A 20,886-nucleotide genomic window follows, 5' to 3' on the forward strand; every position below is an offset into this window, starting at 1 on the left:
AGACAATACATAAACCGCTCCAATCGACATTAAATCATTAGGGGTCTAGGTAAAAAAAAAAAGAGTAATGCTCACAACACGTGCTTAGTGAAAATAAAATTAGCAAACAATTTGAAATTCAAATTTTATTTTTTTTTAAACATGCGTTGGCATCAACACAAAAATCTAAATAAGAATAGCCATATTCATATAGGTCCAAATTTGCATGTTGTAGTTTGCACTGTATTTTAATTTGAAACTGAAAAATAACCAAATTCTATTTAAATCAAAAATAATGGCCGATACACTGGCTAATATACATTCAAAAATGAACGACGAAAGCAGATTTTTCATTGTCTTAAAGAAAATGTTGTAGTTCACTAATATGCAACCTACAAAGGGAATGTGGCGTTACAGGAAACCAGATACATTTGTATACAGAACATCTGCTACTTCAACTAAAACAATTACAGGACCGCTCTTTCATTTTTTGCACCACAAAATACCTACTGCAAGCCCGCTCGGTTAATAAATACAAGTTATAAAATCAAGTCTGAAATCATGCATGATCGTAAATAGTTGTATCATTATTCAGGTGTGTCTTTGCACTAACTGACTTTATATTTAATTCACATTGGTTGTATACGCCATCTTCCTCAATTTGTAGGCTTTGTTTGACAATGACAGGGTCTGCATGGTCGTAAACATCTAAATCTTCATTTTTTCCATGAGCATTTCGAGTTGAATTCGTGTGGTCATAAACCCCTTCTGTATCCTGCCTTATCGCAGACATACTATCGTAATTACTATCTTTAAGCATTACACATTTCTCTTCAGATTTACTAGCATCATAAATATTGGTATTATCTGAAAAATGAATAATTATGTTGATATGTTCAAATCACCGATACCTGATATATTTCACTTCCCTACTCAAGGTTAAATGTGGTTTCATGGGGGGATTTTTCAAGATTCGGAAAATGACAAAACAGAACTATAATTCTTTTGCATTCTATGACTTAAAATAAAAATGAACATTGTCATTATAAAATCTTTTTTATATTGATTCCGTTGTCTAATACTTGCCAGATTCTACTTTTTCTTCATTACTTGCATTTGGGCTGCGATCATTTATACCTGTAACCGCTACAGATTTTTCAATCCTACTTAGAGATCTTTTTCTATATTTCCTATAATGTAAAATGTAAAAAGGTCCAGTAATGGCCTTTTCATTTCTTATATCAAACAAATAGAATGGAAGCATGTGTTTACTCTTTCCTATGCAATCTGAAGGTAAAATAGAGAGTTTTACGAACAACTGTCAACAAACAATAAGTTTAAATAGGGGAGTGTAGTTTTATTATTTGTTTTAATTGGCTATTAACTAATTTTTGATTCTGAACCTTGTAAAGTAGAACAGATCTGATAAATAAACTCATCAAAGATACCAAGACCAAATTTAGTATATACACCAGACGCGCGTTTCGTCTAGAAAAGACTCATCAGTGACGCTCTTATCAAAAAAAGTTTAAAAGGCCAAATAAAGTACGAAATAAAAGAGCATTGAGGACCAAAATTCTAAAAGTTTTGCCAAATACAGCTAAGGTAATCTATGCCTGAGGTAAAAAAGTCATAGTTTTTCAAAACAATTAAAAATTTGTATACAGTTAATTTATAAATATTACCATATCAATGATAATTCATGTCAGCACGTTTTTACGGGCTTGTGATACCCTCGGGGAAATAAATCTCCACCAGCAGTGGCATCAACCTAGTGGTAGTAAATTAACTCATCATAGATACCAGGACCAAATTTAGTATATACGCCAGGCGCGCGTTTCGTCTACAAAAGACTCATCAGTGACGTTCGATGTGTTTACCACTTTTCAAATTATTTGAATAATTTCGTTTTATTGCTGTTCTTACATTACTTTTGATTGGTATCTGGAAGATTTTGGGCACAAAAAGATCTCTAACTTCATGACAATATTCATGAGACTTTAATCGGTCTTCTTTACCATTAGGGGCTCACTGTTAGAGATTACTGTTTAAATTGAGGGCCCCGCAAGACATAGTGTAAGTAAATTTCAAAATTGTAAAATTGTTTATATAGTTTTTATAGATTATCGTTGATTATCTCAACGAGATTGATTTTCTCGCTTGAGCTGGTACAGCGAAAGTGAGAAAAGCAATCGAGTTGAGATGACCAATGATAATCTGTTTATCGCTATTTTACCTATGACGACGCGGTCAATTTCAATGTCAATTTCGTTAGCGACACCACGTGGCCTCCTTAGTTACTAGCGATAATTTTTCCATATCAAGCGAGAAGCATGATATGAAAATTATCACAAAAAAAGATCAAAGGAAAAATGAACAAAATAGCGATAGTGTAACGTATTGTTGTGAAAGTAAAAGAAGAAATTACAGCACTCTATCACTGGCATAAAACAGTTTTTAATTCAATTTTGGTACCTTTTTCTTGATAATGTCATGCATAGACTTCTTAAAGATTACATTACAGCGGTATATATTATGCTCATTTTGGAACCCATGTCCATTGTTGTACTTATATTTTAGTTATTGATGGGAAGGTGTCTCGATGGCAATCATACAATACCTCCTTGTTCTTATATTATATCATAAATGATGAGATGTGCATTACTTAATTGAAGTAATTAGATATTAAGACGTTTTTTAGTTTTTTATTGTGAGACAGTAATCGTTGCATATAGACTATTTCTATGCTATTCGTGTGCTTTAATTAACAGAAACACATATATTAGGCAATCTCTACCATGCATAGCAAAATCATTGACCTTTCCTTCTGATCAATATTGTTTTTGTTTTAAATACCGAACTCTTTTGTTACTCCAAGGATGGAAAAGTTTGTAATAAAATTGAGAATGGAAATGGGGAATGTGTCAAAGAGACAACAACTTGACCAAATAAAAAACAACAGCAAGACCTGTCAAAATCAAACGTAAGACTATACCAAACAACGTAAAGTCTGTAAACCAACTGTCATAATCTCTTGGAACAGTCAATTTCTGATATAATTGGTGGTTTAAATTATGATAAAGAAATGTCTTCTTTCTTTTTCTTTTAATAATTTAATTTACCAGTACAATCACCAATACAATAAAAAAAAATCTGGTCACATAATAGTGCTGTTTCTGTATTACCACAATACAATATTATAATTGTATTGCATTTTTAATAATTTTAGTAGTCATAATATAAAAAAAATTGGTGACAAATTAAAAAACATTGAATGAATGTAATTTTTAACTACAATACTTAATCTGTTCTTATATATTTATGTTCTTATGAGAGGAATTCTGAGTATAATTTTATTAAAAGACTAGCAGAAAAGTAACTTACACTATAACAAGAACAATAATGGCGATTATTATAATAGCCCCAATAAAACTAGCAATCATCTCCCATGGAAAGTGAGCATCCTGTTCTTCATTGTCTATGATATAGATAAAGGAAATCTATATTGGTGTTCAACAATTAAAAAATCCATAGCAATGAAAGATTTACCAAACACAAAAATAAGTACGAAGTATTCTGCCCATTCAAAATTTTTGAAAACATTTTGTAGCACGTCATTTCCTCTTCAAATTATGTTTTTAACTCTCATATAAAAAAAAATGAAATAAAAAAAATTACAAACCTAACTTTATTTTCTGGGTTTTTTTTATGGATAGAATATCATATATCTTGTGAAAAGTGTGATTTAAAATAGTAAAACCTTAATTACATAAAAAGCAATACCGAAGACATATAGCTCGTAATTTCTTAACAATGTGAATGCGTTTGAAGACTTTCTGAGATATAATAATTGTACAGATCTCGCATTTACTATTTAAATGGTTATTAGGGGTACTTTGCATTTCTATTTTTCCATCGCTACTGTTTGTGAATCCAAACCCAGTAGTTGTTTCCAGGCATAATACTGGCAATCTCTTGTCACATGTCTCTATTACAAGCTCTTGTATTTTATTGTCTTCTGAAACACGAGCCGCTAAACAGTGAAATGTGGAATCTTGTCGTATGTCTAGTGCTATAAAATAAACCAAGATATACATGTTGTTTTTAATAAAAGTGAATTTAAAACCAAAAGTATGAAATGCTATTGAAATATGTCATGCATTCCTAAATTTATATCATTTACAGAGTTAAGGGGCTTTTTAAAAAAAACGGATTATTCAAGAAATTTTGTCCCTTCTAAAAATATTTATTGGTTTGATGCACATCAATGAGAAGTAAATTATCTTCAATTAATATCTTTTCAAAAGATCATGCTTTAGAGCAAATCATATAAAGAATAGTACAGGTGTAAAGTGATTTTCATTTTTTTCTATTGTTGACACTTTTGTTTTAATTTTGATAATATTCTACAAACAAAATAAAAGAGGCGTTCTTACCGTCAAGTGAAATTAATTTTGCTGCTCTGATTGAGGTTGTCCAGTAACTTCCAAATGTCATATAAGGTGATTTAGAATTTTGTAAATGTTCAACAGAACTAGGTGAAGTCGTATCACAGTATTTCATACTTTCACTCCAATTCTTTAATTCTCCTCCATGTGCTTTATTTAAACTGTTAGACTTTTTATCTGAATATTAAAAAAGTGTTTTATTATGTTTTTAAAGTTCATATGATTAGGTGGGTAGGTATTTCGTTAAAGATGATAAACTGCACCAAATAAAGTATTAATTCTGCATTGACATCGTAAAATTAAGATATAGCAAAAGCCTAACCATAAAAAGATACATTTTTGTTCAAGATGCCTTAAACAAAAATACGAATGCAGGTTTAATCATCTCGTTTATGATACAGCCTGTGCTAATATATTCAATGTATTTTCAAATTTTATCCTTAATACGTTCATCTTTTTTAAAAAAATACTGAATATAGGATTGGAAATAATCAATATGGCTTTTTTTTTTAAACCAGTTATAGAATGTCTTAGTAAAATTTGAGTTAACGAGTTAACGTTTTGAAATGTTTTGTAACTGAGTTTCTTCATCTTCTTAATATTAGAATGTATTCTTTTAAGTAATTGATCATACATTTGCCAAAAAAACACAACATTTAGAAGGAGAACGAGATATTTTTTATGGTAATGTCATTTCATTGACATTTAAGAAATGAGAAAGCCAGAAAAAAATGTATATGTTTTTTTCTTGGTGATACTAAATTAAATGCATATCATATAATGCAGTACATTTCCGATTAATGTTCTCATAGCCAAATACTATGAGTGCTGAGATGTCTTTTACATTGTTGAAAGACCTCTTTTATTTCTTTGGATTTTTCTATTGAGACATAACTCAAAATGTGATTTAATTTACTCTTGTGATAGTCTTTTAATATTTATACTTTTCCAGAACCCACGTGTGCCTTCCTTCATTTAAATAAAATACTTGTTCGCTTCCGCCATTGATATTTATACAAAGTGCTGGTGCATAGCGAAATATCAACAAAATAATTTAATGAATCCAATCCAGTTATCCAGTTTCACTACATGAAATAATTTCTAAATATTTTCGTGATTTTATATATTTTTTTCATATTTTCTTACAGTTTACACTATATCACTTCACAAATCTTTAAAACATTTTACTAAATTTTCACTGGTACAGTATCATTTGATGTTACTTCACCCACAAAATACAGGAATTAGGTTCGCTTAATCGATTTATGGCTATAGAACATGTGTATACTACTGCTTCTATTTCACTCGATAAGAGTAAAGACAACTAATATATAGTCTTGAGAAGAAACTATTTTTCAGGACCAGATTTAATACCAGCTAGTTCTTGTGATTGGTTAGTTATATGAACTTTTTTATTTGTTCGGCTAATCAATGGTGGTTGACTAAGCAAGACTATTATGTGATTTGTGAAAACACTAAGAATATGTGTATACTATTGTAACAAACCAACAATAAACATTACTTTCCTGTGTTCATCTTTTTACTGTAAAAGAGATATCGCTTCATGTCAAAATGTGTTTAGAGGTGTACATTTATGATCACGCATCGTCTTAATTTTCTGTAAATATTGGTGGATAATATGATAAGATATGCTTTTCCATAAAATTGTAAGGCGTTACAAGTACCATTTTTATCTCAAATCGTTCATATACGTACAGCAAACTGGATGACTTGTATCAGAACAGCTTTTACTGCCAAGTGAAGTTTTGTTTTGTGTATATATAAATACACCACACTGTCCTGCTTGACTCTTATTTCCAGGAAACGTGTCTGCAAAATGTAAGTAAAATAACGTTACTATATGTTTATTCATTTACCAAACTGTTGCGAAAATCAAATTAAACCCTGTTGTTATCCTTTTTATATACAATAAGTTAAAATGCTTGACGATGTTTTTATAAAAACAAATGCATTCATTTATCCACGAGTGTTTTTCAATTGTAAGAAAAAACAATTTAATTAATCTGTCAGTCATTGTTTGACAAAAATACAATGTTTTAAACTATCAAGAAAATAAGAACTGATACTGTTTTGTATTTTTCGGCGAATGCAGTCGGATCATGATTTTTTTTTCAAATAGGTACATATTTTATAGGGAATTTGTTTTGAATAAACAGACGAGACTTTATTTCAGGAACCAAATGAGAAATAAATGTAGATCTATAAGTTTTTATACAATGAAAATAGGGAATTGCAAATATGTCAGATATGTTGTATCTGTAAGCTTAGTTAATTAGTTAATTTAAAATGTTGTCAATGATAAATCGAAATAATTAATTTTTTTTTTATCAGAACGACGTGTTCGATATGTCAAAAAGTTACACTACTCATCATAGATACCAAGCTTGAAATTATGTACGCCAAACCACGTGTCGTCAACAAAACATCAGTGACGCTTGAATTAAAAAGGACAAATTAACACCCAAGATGCGGATCAAGCACGGTATTCAGTGATTTCATCTGATGTTTGTTGAGCGTCTGTCACATGCAACAAATGGAAACACAGCGATCCTACATTTCATCGTCCTCGTTGTCATCAGTGGCCCTGGCCGTGGCGTCCACAAATAGTTACTCTGTGGTTAAATATTTTAATAAAATTTTTAAAACTTTTTTAAACCATCCGATTTTGTTACAACACATGCATAAGAGCTTTTTTTTTTTTTTTTATCAAAAGCTAGTATTTAGATGGAAGATTTGTAGAATTTTACTTGTTTTTTTGTCTATCGATCACAAATTGACCCAGTTTTTCTTTCAGTTCACAATAATCATACAGTCTGCAAGTCTGCAGTTATATTTTTAAAAAATTCACTAGTATTAGATTCTTTAACCATTCTGAATTTTTACCAAACTTCAACAGAAGCTTCTTTCAATCAAAAGATATTATCTAGAGTACATTTTTAATTACACCCCCCCCCCACCATATTTGTTGAGCCAGCGAATAACAGCAAAAAAAAGGCGAAACACTGGGTTCCTCGGAACCCCTTACGAAGTTTTTATACTTACGATTTAAAAAATACAATGCAACCAGGTTGGAAGAGTCTCCATTATAACATAAAAAATTGTCACATTCTTTGACTTTACAGCTTAAACGCTTATGAAAATGTGTCTTATGCAAACAATAACAAAAATGCTTATTCATTCCAATGTATTCATATGTAAATTGTATCTCTCTGCATTTCTGATAACATTTAAACGGGTCTGCTTCAAACATTGATGTCTCGGTATTGATTCCACTTTTTAATGTACCACAACCTACATAAATAATATAGCTATTTAAATATTTTTAAACATATATATATAACATAGAACTTCTGCATTTGAAGTCAATGACATTATAATTTTAAGTACGGATTTACTTTTACCAATATGTCAATAAACATCTCAATGAAGAAACAGTGCAATACCGGCTTATGACTGTTGACTTTCTCAGTTTTTGGAATTCTCGCCATCATGGTAAATTGCAGGGACAAATGGTCTGAAAAAGTATACACATCTGGAGTACGAAATTTAACATCGTGTTCTCGAAATGCTGGGTTCTCTGTTGTGAATCCTTAATCCAATTTCCCTAATAATTAGGAAGTCCCGGACGAGGACACACCTCTTTCCAAGAAAATATTGAGTTGTACGACAATATTTATATCATGATGAAATTTCGTTTGATAAAAGTATTGCATTTTAATCGGCTATACAAATGTCGAAAACCACGGCTGTTAAATGAAAATCTCGTCAAACAGTTCAAACAACACGGGGATTCTCATGCAATTTAAACAATAAACTCAAATGCTGAATGTACAGCACCTTAGAGTAATTTTTATTTATTATATAGAATGCTCTATAAATTTTCATTATTATTATTATTATTAAAGCAAAAGTGAAACTGACGAGGTCGATTGGACACACGAAGTTAAATTAATAATTTATTTTTAATTCGGAAGACAACCATTTTGTTTTCTAAAGCCAATAATATGCCGCAAAAAGATCGCTCGTGTTTAAGTATCTGGTGCAAATGCAGGGAACATGTGTAATATTCATGTCACAATATTTTCACACAAATCATGATATAACTTTTAAATATAGTATACCGCTATTTGTATCTATTAGTTTACAATTACCAATAAGACAGCAATTATACATGTATACAAAATAATTAACGACACAAGTCAATAACTGGTAGTCAAAACGGAAACTTGATTACACTGAAAAACTGGCCAAACCGGTCCCTTTTTATAGTCCCGTTGCCGACTGGTTTAAGCATTTGTAAAATCAGTTGCAGCTGAACCACGTACACTCTGTGTAGTATTTGTATTTGGATCCATCTGATGAGTTAAACCATTTCAACCGATTTTTATAGTTCGTGCTTATGTTGTATTGATACCATCATTGTTCCAGGTATGGGGAAGGTTATGATCCTGCTAACATGTTAAACCCCGCCATACTATGTTTGTATGTGCCTGTCCCAAGTCAGGAGCCTGTAATATAGTGGTTGCTGTTTATTTATGTGTTACATATTTTTGCACAAAGGCTGTTAGTTGTTATCGTTTGTATCGATTTACATTTGCCATTTCTGGTCCTTTTATATCTGACTGCGGTATTGCCTTTGCTCATTGTTGAAGGCCGTACGGTGACCAATAGTTGTTAATTCCAATGTCATGTTGGTCTCTTGTGGAGAGTTGTCTCAAATTGGCAATCATACCACATCTTCTATTTTATATGCTTAAATCACTATTTTTTCTAAACTTTTAAATATCCTCTGATAATAGTGCTACGGATCTATACAAGCATTTACGTCTTCCAGGACCTGTCCTTCGTCATTGGGACAAAAACTCATATGCTATAAATCACGATACACAACACACCTTTCAATGAAAATGTATCACAATTTTAGATAATTGATTTACGGCACGTTAGGAGATATATTTAGACTGATAATATAAAAACAAAATTATATATAAAATATAAGCCTACTTTAGAAGCTTATGGGGTTCGTGTTGCTTATTCTTTAGTTTCCTATTTTGTGTCATGTGTACTATTGTTTGTCTGTATGTCTTTTTTCATTTTAAGCCGTAGCATTGTCAGTGTTTTTTCGATTTATGAATTTGACTCTCCCTCTGGTACCTTTCGTCCCTATTTTTAATATTCAAATGAAAAGGTGTTATTAGAATATGTTTATAAATACCACTATATTCCATCCAAGGTGTGTATTGAACAACTGCTCCGACCCAAACTAACGTTCTGTTAGTACTACCTGTCGTTAACTTCTTTATGTTAACATTGTCTTCATTCAACCCATAAGGTTTGCAAATTTCAAACAGATTGGTGCCATTGACGTTGCCTTTTCGTAAAATTACATTCAAATGACCTAGAAGTAAATCATTTGGAATTTATACATTTTTACTATTTGTAGTTTGTCTTCCTTCATTTGAATATTGTTTCTGATGAGATCATATTTGTAAGTTCCTGACCTTTTATAATGCCCGCGTCACACTGTCCCGATTTTTACGCCGATGGAAACACGATTATGGAATTTTTTCAAACTCGGGACTGATCGTATCCAGATCGGGATATTCGTAGTGCCATCTTTAACCATCGTAGAACCACCGGCCACTTTTTCTAGCCTTCGGGGAAAACTTCGGGAAGGGTTCTAAATTTTTTAACATGTTAAAAAATCCCCGAAGGTGCGTCCGATGTTGAGGGTTCGTATTGAGTTCGTATCACCATCCTCACCATCGTAATGTCACCGGTAATGCATCTTTGAACATCGTATTGCATTCGTGTTTCCATCGTTTACATCGGGCAGTTTTGACATTACGATGTCTACCCGAATGAATCACGAAGCTACCCGATGGTCTTGAGATGGCAACGCGACTTCGTGAAGACCTCGTAATCCCGTTATGTTGCCATCGAATAAAAGTACAAAGGCGACAAGATGGAACTACGACGACAAAAAGTCCAGCTAAATGGAATTTAATTTTCGCGCTAAAATACATTTATTCAAAGTGCCATGCACGATATGCACTGGTCAGTCTAATACGACAGTTAAGAGAAGACGTTCACAAAACATGGAGCTCATATCATATGATTCTATGAGAACAAGAAAGGCGACAGTGTTGTTTCTATTAATTTAAATGGAACAAGAAGAGCAGCTATTTCAGGCTCAGGATTTACTTTTACAAGTTAAATATTATTTTTTGTCAGTTTTTCATATCAAATAACATAATAAAAATCATAAACGCGCCTCGTACACCAACACAGCAGGTACACGTATATAGGGAAACCAACCTTTGTCTTCATTATTCTGATATTTTATGTATCGTCTGAGTTGTTCTCGCACGAATGTTAACTCCATAACCATTTTGTTTTATATATGTCATATATTGTCGAATTTGTTGCTTTCCCCACACCCTTCCTTTTGTCTATATTATAATGATATTCTCCTAGAAAGAGCTCTATCTGAATAAAAGGGATCAACGAACCCATTACCTTACCTTTAAGATAGATCAGTAAACATGGGCATAATTATGGGTGATTATTCAGACTAGTGCACACATTTTACAGTTCAAACAAGGCAATGCCGAGCGTGGCATCCCATCGTATGTAACATATTGGGGACAAATATGGACACTCTATTTGTATATGACACATTCAGACAATGGTAAATTGAATATGCATATTTGATACATAAACTATTTTTTTAGAAATCAACCAAAACATTCAGTAACTGGAAACACCTTTAATATTGTCTTTAGACTAGTCCTATAACATATGACTTCGCATTCTTATTCAATTTTTAACGTTTTTATACTGATATTTTCATTTTTTATTTTTTATGAATGTCACATTGATAGTAAAAAAAAATATCAGAACAGTAAATAGAAATAGTAAATAATGCCCCCGAGGTCATATGTTATAGGACTACAGCAACACTATACCAAGTTTTGAACATTTTCGCATCGTATGGCCATCGCGCCATCATCGTAATCCATCGTGTAGCCTTCGTAATCCATCGTGAAGCATTCGTTGTCCATCGTGTATGCTTCGTCTGAGATATGAAGCTTAAATACCCGTCTTCGGTTAACCTTCGTATGTCCATCTTTTGCTATAATATATAATTTCGGCACCATCGTATAGACTTCGTTATTCATCGTACTTGCTTCGGTCACTTTTTGGTATTTTAACGAGATCAGGATCAACTTCGTACGATCTTACAATTTTCGCATTCGGGTGTCCATCGTATATAAAAATCGGGACAGTGTGACGCGGGCATTACTAATAACTTATCTTTTATCGTTTATCTCTCAACAGCTTGTTGCCATCTTTTACGCAATGAAGATCTTAATATAGCGAAAATTTGTTTTGTGTTAATTCATTTCACTCAACTATGTCCTACAATTCAATCACCCATATTATTTCAATGATTGTTGCAGCTCGTGATTCTTTAAATTTGTGAACATTAGATTACGAATTCAACCAAATATAAACAGTCTGCTTCATCTCTTGGTCTTTTGATTTGGAACTTTCCGTTTTGTATTTTACTTTTTCCTCAATATCAATAATGATGGATTTCAAATTAGTATCTAGGATAAAAGTGGGGATTTCAACTTTCCAATTTCAAATCTTAAACACATCCTCTGACTTATCGTTTGTTGTATCAATATTTCGCCTTCATGTACAAACTATACGAACAGCCTTAGCAGAGGTGTTATATTGACAAAAAAACTGTTGAACAGAAATATGTAGAAAAATTACTTCATGGAATCCACACTATTTAAGTCAGTTTTATCAAGGAGGTTATAAACTCCTTGGTTTTACATACATCATCACAAATTGATTATCAAGTACGATCCTTACTCGCTATATACTTTTTGTTGATATCGATCGTTAGGTAACATAATATTTGTTTGATTTTTAAACTGATTAAAAGTATCCTATTACTTTCTTTAATTTGGTGCTTGAAACTCTAAAAGGCATTCTCATAGTCTGTATTTGTATTAAAATTGAAACAAATGTTGTTTTCAATTACTCGCACTGGATAGATACCAAAGCTGGTTTACAGTTAGTCCCTGAGGTATACTATCAGCTCAGTAATCAGTTCCTCTGTTTTGAATCGATTCTTAAAATTCTCGGTTAATTAAGAAATTATTAAAAAACATAAGTTCGAACTCCCTCATGCAAAATACACATTAGATTAATCTTGCTATTTGTGTTTCCCTTTTGGTCATAGAGTTGATCATCATTTACGTCTGATACATCCATGGCTGTTAATGCTTAGAATTGAGTGGGATTTTTTAAAAGGGAGTCAAGAAAAAAAACCGCTTTGGGTGCATAAAAATATTTTATGTAATATGTACATTAAACGACAAAATTTCATTTAAACTGGTATCGAAATTATGTCAGTGATTGAATTGTACTTGTCGTTTTGTTTTCAAATACGTAGAAAATTTCTTTCCCAGTTTTCCTAGTTTTATGTTATCTGCATCAAACTCCGGTATGGAAAAAAAATACACATTTCAAGAAAACGTGTATCGTCATACTGTGAGTGATTGAATTGCACCTGTCGAAAGAAAATATTTTCTTTCCTGGAGTGCTGAACACACTTATGGATAAGAAAAGTGTAAGAGCCCCTTCTTCTCGCTATGCTTATTCCAAGTCAGGAATATGACAACCTTTTTTCATTTGTTCCGTTGGTTGATAGCGTTCATTTTTGTCATTTGTTCCGTTGGTTGATAGCGTTCATTTTTGTCAGTTCATTTTAGGCTGATCTTAAATGAAACGGAAGATAAAGAGATTATTGTGATATTGAAATCTCATAATTTGAAAAGAAAGTGCAACGCAAAGGCCAAAACAGAAAAAGACATAAAGAAAACAATTAATAAACAACACTGCATAGGCAACACTTCAATGAACTGAACAAGAACAAAATTCGGGATGGTATCAGGTTACCTAAAGAGTAGCAGATCCTGTTCTACATGTGACGCACGTCAAAGTTATATTATAGTGCATATATACACTTTAGCATGCATGTTCTTCTGCTCTACAAAGGCATAAAACCATTTCAAAAAAACTTTGTTGCGACAGTTCAATAATGCTATTCTAGTAGTGAAATACTGAAATGACCGGTTGTGCTTGGATTGTCCTGAGAAAAATTAAAGCGTATAGATAGGGGTTCAAGAAACAATTAACCTATCATACCTACATTGTGAGACTTTGAAAGAGAGATTGGACAATTTCATATATATTGTCATATGTCAAGAATATTACCAAGTTTTGTTGAAGATTTTATGCAATCGTGCCTATTTGATTTCGATAATGACAAACTGTGAATTTAATCTCAAAGGTGAATTTAAACTCAACAGTAAATTTAAACTTAACAGTGAATTTAAACAAAACAGTGAATGTAAACTTCACAGTGAATTCAAACTCAACAGTGAATTTAAACTTAACAGTGAATTTAAACTCAACAGTGAATTAAAGTTAACAGTGAATTTAAACTTAACAATGAATTTAAACTTAACAGTGAATTTAATCTTAACAGTAAATTCAAACTTAGCAGTGATTTTAAACTTAACAGTGAGTTTTAACTTAACAGTGAATTAAATTTAACAGTGAATTTAAACTTAACAGTGAATTTAATCTTAACAGTGATTTTAATCTTAACAGTGAATTTAAACTTAACAGAGATTTTAAACTCAACAGTAAATTTAAACTTGAACACTTCACAATTATCATTTTAAACATTATGCTGGCTAAAATTGCATGCATGGAAAAAAAATGGCAAACAGAATTAACAGAAATTCTTCTCAGTAAAATAGTAATTAATAAAACTAATACACTAGTATGTAATGTATAACTGATGCATTTTTATGCGAAGAATATAAAACCAGAAAAGGCTTCGCTTATCATAAAGAGAATACATACTGAGGTAAACAAAAAGAAAAAATCACAAAACAAATGATAACTTGTTTAATGAAAACTTCATTACCGTCATACATGTAAAAGTTGTGTCGAAAGGGAAGTATCAAAACGTTAATTGCTGTCTCTTAAAATCCGGATATTATTTTAAGTGAGGTTAAGTTGACCTCATGTGAAAATTTCGTCTGAACTTATTTGAAACGAATCCATTTTTTCACAGACTTATTGTCTACTAACTAGAAACAGCACTGCTAAGAACCTTCATCGTTTACATGGTAAAATGTGCAATTCTATCAAGTATTCATCGTTCCCGTGTGTTTTCCTGAACTTCAGATTTCTGAAGATGAACTATGCCTTAGTTATTCCTACGCGAAACGCCAATGGCTACTCTACAATACCTATATATCTTCGTTACCCGTCAAAAGCATTATAAATTTGTCTAAAATTAATTTTAGCGCCCTCTAATTGTTTTTGTCGATCTCCATTTGTTTAGCCTATCTCACAAGCTTTCAAACATTTTGAAATTCTAAATGAAGTGCCAATGTCATTTGTTATTTTCAGTTGTGTTGCCCTTATCTTCAGATTATTTGAAATAAACCATTCTGGTGTTTTTCCTAAACAATGCACAAATATTTCCTCTACAACACCTATAAATGTTTTCCCTTCATAAACATTATCAATCAGTTAGTTACTCTAAGTGTTCCATCCACCTAATACCACATTGTTTATTTCTATTGTGTTACCCTAATCCTCAGATTGTTTTAACAAGAAAACATATTCATGCAATTATTATAATGTCGCTTCTACTACATATTTAAAGGCGACACCCGTCATAATAACATCAAAACTGTCAAAAATCAATAGTATGTGTACAATGCCCCTTATCTCATTTTGTTAATTTCAGTTTGTTCTTAAGATTTTTTTTATCATAAACTATTCAGTAGTTGTTCATATACTCCAATAGCACCTCTACAACCCATGTATATTTTTTGCTCGTCCACAATATCCATAAAAAATTAAATTCCCAAAAATGCTGATATCCGAGGAAAATTTAAAAAAGTGAGTCTCTAATCGTATGCTCAAACGCATCAAACTAAAGGGTAATAACTGTTGTTCCAAAATGAACGAAAATAGTCCCTTCCCAAGACTCAAACCGTGTTCATGTGTTACCAGATAATCATTTCTCTTTTTCGGGAAGAAAATCATTGTATTTTCTGTTTATAATATACGGTACTCCATATTTGAAATAATTTTTTCTCGTTTTTTCTATGATTTTATGCATTATAATAACTGTTCGCTATCTTTCTGTTTTTGCTCGCTGTCTTGCAAACACAAAATTGTCTAGTCTTGTTTTGTGAATTTTATCTTAACTTCATAACTGTCGTTGAGATAAAAGTCAAGCTATATGAATCATCTAAATTGGTGAAAAAATGTTTTAATAACTGAATGATCGAAATAAAAGTTAATTGAGTTATTTCTTTCACTTTCTTATTCAGATTGGCATTAGTTGAATACAACGTACATTGCAAAAGATATAAACAACCATGTCTTTATGTTTTGATTTTTGTTTTGATTTATTTGTTCATTTTGGAATTAATTTGGTGTTGATGTCAAATTCATATTAATTAATTGCCTGCTAAACTTTTTTCTACGTGGTGCAATTTAGAGCAAGAGTTATTATATAGACACTGGTCTACCATTGGAGACCGTACATTTGCATATGTTTGTGGGTTTTTCATTCATCTGTAATACTGTCAGTCAGAAAACTGCATTACTGGTAATGAAATACACCACAGTGATATTTGATAAGTTTTATCTCTCAAACCGTATGAACAACAAACTTGAATCGCCGACCATACGCCTACCCAATAATACATTTTTTTCCAAAACACTTGATGCTAAACACTAGCACTAATCCACTTACAACATATTATATACCAGTTCTATAGTTATACTCCATAGTTTCTATTTCTGAATCAAGTGTTATTTGAATGTATATATTGTTAAGAATAACAATGGATTGTTTACTTGAAGACTAAAAAAGTTTAGGAAAACATCTAAACAGTCAATTTGATGTTTTAAACAAGACCAAGTTTGATGATTTTAACACCATGTGCACATCAATTAAACATATCATAAAAGAATACAGTGTAAAGTATGTACTAACAAAAAGGTAACGTGCTAGACAGAGCCACCCTTGGATGAATACCAACCTAAGACGAATGAGCAGACAGAATCAAAAAGCTTACTCCAAAGCAAAACTCAACAACTCAATAAAGGACAAGAAACGGTATAAAAACATCAGAGCCGAACTTCAAGTCTAGACGAGCACATACCGTATTCATGCAGGACATAGTTCGTGAAGACTTACACAAGAAATCAAATGGATTTTCGTCATACATTAAGAGAAGGAAACAGGAATCTTCAGGAATAACAACTCTGAAAAACAAAGACGGACACCTCCACAGTGACACACGAACAAAAGCCGCTATCCTAAAAACCAGTTCCACTCAGTTTATAATGAGGAATACATTAACAACATGCCAGATAAAAGGCCAAGCCCATATTCAATCATTAGACTTATAAACAAATAAGCCAGAACGGAGTAACTTAAGCAATTGGCACAGATGACATACTAGCCTTCATGCTAAAGAATACTGCTCAACACCTGTCACCTTATTTGACTAGATTATACCAACTGTCAGATAAAATGGATCAGGGGTCAGTTCCAGATGATTAGAGGACAACCAGTCTTTAAGTTAGGCAAAAAACACTTAAAAGCAAACTTCCGGATCCAGGAAGGAGGTCCCAGGTGGGTACTCGTTTTATTTAAGCGAGAAATGCATTTGATGGTTGAACCCTCTTCTCTAAGGTTGCAAATCTCGTTTTAAAAATGGCTGGATCCGCCCCTGATTGGTCCCAAAAAGAGAGTAGTTCATAAATATTCATTCTGTATCTTTGTATGTTAAGCATGTCTGGTCGTCGGGTTTTCTAATTCAGACACACCTATCCGACTATGATTTCTTTATTCTTGAGAGGAGGGGAAGGGACTTTTTATATAAAACAGTAAGATATAAAATACAGTTATGATTACCTTTATTAAACTGATGCAAGTATTTACTTTTAGTTATAATATTGCCTTCTTCCAACGCTTGTCACAACATGTCGTCCGTCGTGTACCCGTTCATATTGACAACTACATACAAGGAGCATGATGTATTGTTTGTAATTAGAATTCACAAAACTGTCCACCTTGACCTGCACATAGATTTGATGGGAATTTGCAAATCAGCAACTTTGACAATTGTTAAATCTACTCACTTGTCAAATTTCAATATTAGTTCTTTATGTTTTTTCTAAAGATGTTTGGCAACTTCCCCGTGGGAAGGTTCACGAAGGATTAAAGTAAGGCAACTAAAGTATACCGCTGTTCGAAAGTCATAAATCGATTAAAAAAAACAAATCCGGGTTACCAACTAAAACTGATGTAAACACATCAACTATAAGAGGAAAACAACGAAACAACAGAAACACTGAAAACAGACCAAACTACAATGCAACACACATAGAAACGAACTATAAGATAACTACTGCCATTTTCCTGACTTGTTACAAGACATTTTAAGAAGAAATGGTGGCTTGTATCGTTTTTGTGGCTAGTTTCACCTCTCTCTTTAATGGCAATATCAAATATAACGCTAGATGACAACATTAACTGACAGGACAACAGTACAAATAAATGCAAGAACATTTAGAACCGAGAAATACCCAAATAAACATTACAATAGGACATTCCGACATTCTCATAGTTATCAAAGGTAACAGGCTTATAATCAAATATACCATACGTGTGGTTCGTCTCTATAAGACTCACCAGTGACACTCAGATCAAAATAGGAAACAAAGTCAAACAAGTACAAAGTTGAAAAGCATTGATGACCCAAAATTCTAAACAGTTGTGCCAAATACGGCTAAGGTTCTCTATGCCTAAATTTTTTATGTTCTTTTAAATCGGGCCCAAACAATTACAAATGTCACATACTAATACTTTTGATAATACTATTAAAACAAAAATATTAATTGGACACCTTCTTTTAAAATTATTGAAAATACATTGTATGACCCCTGGAAAAAACATTATTTGTACTTTAAGGTCAACTTTGGTAGATTTTCTCCATAATCTTGATTGTTTTTGGCATATGTCTCGGCTGCCATCTACAATCCCTAAAGTTTTTATATTGATGAATTATATATCAAATGGAATATCTTGGTTACAAGACATGTTGGATTCTAGGTAGCGGCCTAGTCTTTCCTAAAGCTTTTAGGTGTGAAAATTGCACAAAATCATCGAATTTTGAAAAAAATTCCAAAATGGGCTTACTTTGTATAATATTATGTACTTTAATGGAAAGAACTGATTAATTTATCATTAATAAATTTGAAATAGACCCATTTACAAACCAAATTGTGATAATGTTGGTGTTCGATGATTAAGATGAAATTTTAGGCCATTTTGTGCCATAAATGAATCTTGCCACTTACAGGAATCGAAAAGTTTTAAGAAAACCCTAGAGCCGGATTTCAGAAGGGACATGAACCTTCATTTTGTTAAGACAATTTGATTGATTGTTTAGGGAATCAATGAAGTGGCCCTTCTCTAATGGCAGTCCTTATTCCTTATGACAATTTCTGGGTCCACTACTGCTACCTCATGGAATTATGTATGTAACGTTTTTATGATGCCTGAACCGTATTGAATTACTTTCCATATTATATACTAGTATTGCTGTTAACGAAAATATTGCTTATGTTGATAATACCTGACCGTAAACATATGAATCGAATAATATGTAAAAGTAAAGATTTTAGGACTTTTGATTCGTGGAAAATTGATCCTACCCCCTTTTTATTGTAAACGGTAAGTGATAATAAATATTAATTTCAATTCGAAATAGATTTTAAGAAAAAGAAAGAAAGACGGCACCCCAACAAGAAGCTGATGGACTATAGTAAAATTCTTATTTTGCTTATTAAAAACAAAAATATAAATTATTTGTAGGCACATATGCTCAGAATACTACACTGGTGCTACGTCATTGAAATCTTCAGTGTTTTTGTTACAGTTTAAAAGATTGTGTTGTCTACAGAAAATATTACATTTATGAAATATATATGAGTTAAAGATTAAGTAGGGGAAAGATTTAGATTGTAAAATTAATTTAAAAAAAAATATTCCAGTGCTCATCCATCAAAACGTCAACCTTTTCTCTTAGTATCAATTTAACCCCAGCTCTTTAAAATATATCGATCCAATTTTAAACGAATGACTACATATGATGAGCTAATATATATCATACTGTAATTAGAGAAAGGTTCTAAGTATTCCTTAGTAAAGTTAAAACTTAAGACAGTTACTTTACTAAGGCAATTCTTAGTGAAAGCTTAGTTTAAGGATCACGTTTAGTAAAGATGTTGTATTCATACGGGTCCAGGTTACTAGTGCGGTTTCATATTAAAAAAAAAAAGAGATAAAATATCTTATAAATTTTGGTTTGATATTGTCAAAAAACATGCTATCCGTTCTTTTTTATTTAACAATCAATGTAAACAAATAAAGAGTTAACGTCATAAGAAACCACAAATTAAAAAAAAAATATGCATATGTTTTTTTATAACTAAATGGATAGTTTTCATTATACAACTTATGTAAATGTTCTTTTTTTCTGAGGAATGTTTTTTAATTTGTCCACATTTAGAAGAAGTTTACTTATTTTTGATTGCTTGCTTCCAGGAAGCAATTCGCCGACATATTTTCCGTATGCATAGTGACCCGAGCGTAACCCTCCTCGTAAAAATCCGCTATGCATGGATCTGTCATTGAAATAAACTAATATCTGATTATACCTGTTAAACACGTACTCAATCCCCATGCTTTTTGTGATTGTTTACTATAAAGTGACAATCGGTAAAACTCGGCTTCAAAACACGGTATTTAATGAGCAGCCATATTTGTTCAATCATTACGAACAGAGAGAGAACAAAAATGACGATTATATGATATATTTGCGAAAATAATGAAAAAATCGTGCACAGAGGACTATAAAGTTTATGATGTATACATGCATTGGTTCAAGAATTGGACAAACATTATTTTTCACCGCTCACTCGTTTCATATGACTTTAAGTATCGTGTGAAAGTTAAAAAATAATAATTATGTTGACACAATATTAGTAATATTTGTACGCCTTGAGATACGGCGTGTCATAGTATAACGTTTACTTATATTGTGTGAACATAATTATTACAAATAAGTATAATGATCGCTTTACTGAAAATCAAAGATCTGCGAACAAGAGCGATATCATATAAAAGTTGCTTTGCTGGTTTTTCAGCGAATAAAATTAACACCTTACCCGAATCGACATACATCACCAATAGAATAAAGATCAACGACAACATAGACAGCAAGACCTTCATCTTCATACAAGT

General features: G+C 31.9%; 1 protein-coding gene across 1 annotated transcript; it reads right to left on the minus strand.

Annotated features, from left to right (window-relative positions):
* Positions 1–538: 538 nt before the first annotated feature.
* Positions 539–20,886, minus strand: LOC134705476 (uncharacterized). The gene is made up of 9 exons (XM_063564201.1): positions 20,811–20,886; positions 9,664–9,846; positions 7,491–7,739; positions 6,144–6,257; positions 4,416–4,604; positions 3,851–4,051; positions 3,364–3,457; positions 1,066–1,169; positions 539–846 (listed from the first exon to the last, which is right to left on the minus strand). The coding sequence occupies exons 1-9, from the start codon at positions 20,878–20,880 to the stop codon at positions 539–541; spliced, it is 1,512 nt and encodes a 503-aa protein (XP_063420271.1). The 5' UTR covers positions 20,881–20,886.

Source organism: Mytilus trossulus, chromosome 1 (assembly GCF_036588685.1).
Source record: "Mytilus trossulus isolate FHL-02 chromosome 1, PNRI_Mtr1.1.1.hap1, whole genome shotgun sequence".
Classification (NCBI taxonomy): domain Eukaryota; kingdom Metazoa; phylum Mollusca; class Bivalvia; order Mytilida; family Mytilidae; genus Mytilus; species Mytilus trossulus.

Bases quoted from the DNA above. Each gene is read 5' to 3' on its own strand.
- LOC134705476 (XM_063564201.1), bottom strand. From the start codon at position 20,880: ATGAAGATGAAGGTCTTGCTGTCTATGTTGTCGTTGATCTTTATTCTA. The intron at 7,740-9,663 runs GTATTTATAAAC...TTATTTATGTAG, and splicing joins ACCTTGGATGGAATATAGTG to GTTGTGGTACATTAAAAAGT. The intron at 4,605-6,143 runs GTACGTATATGA...TTTAATATTCAG, and splicing joins TACAAGTCATCCAGTTTGCT to ATAAAAAGTCTAACAGTTTA.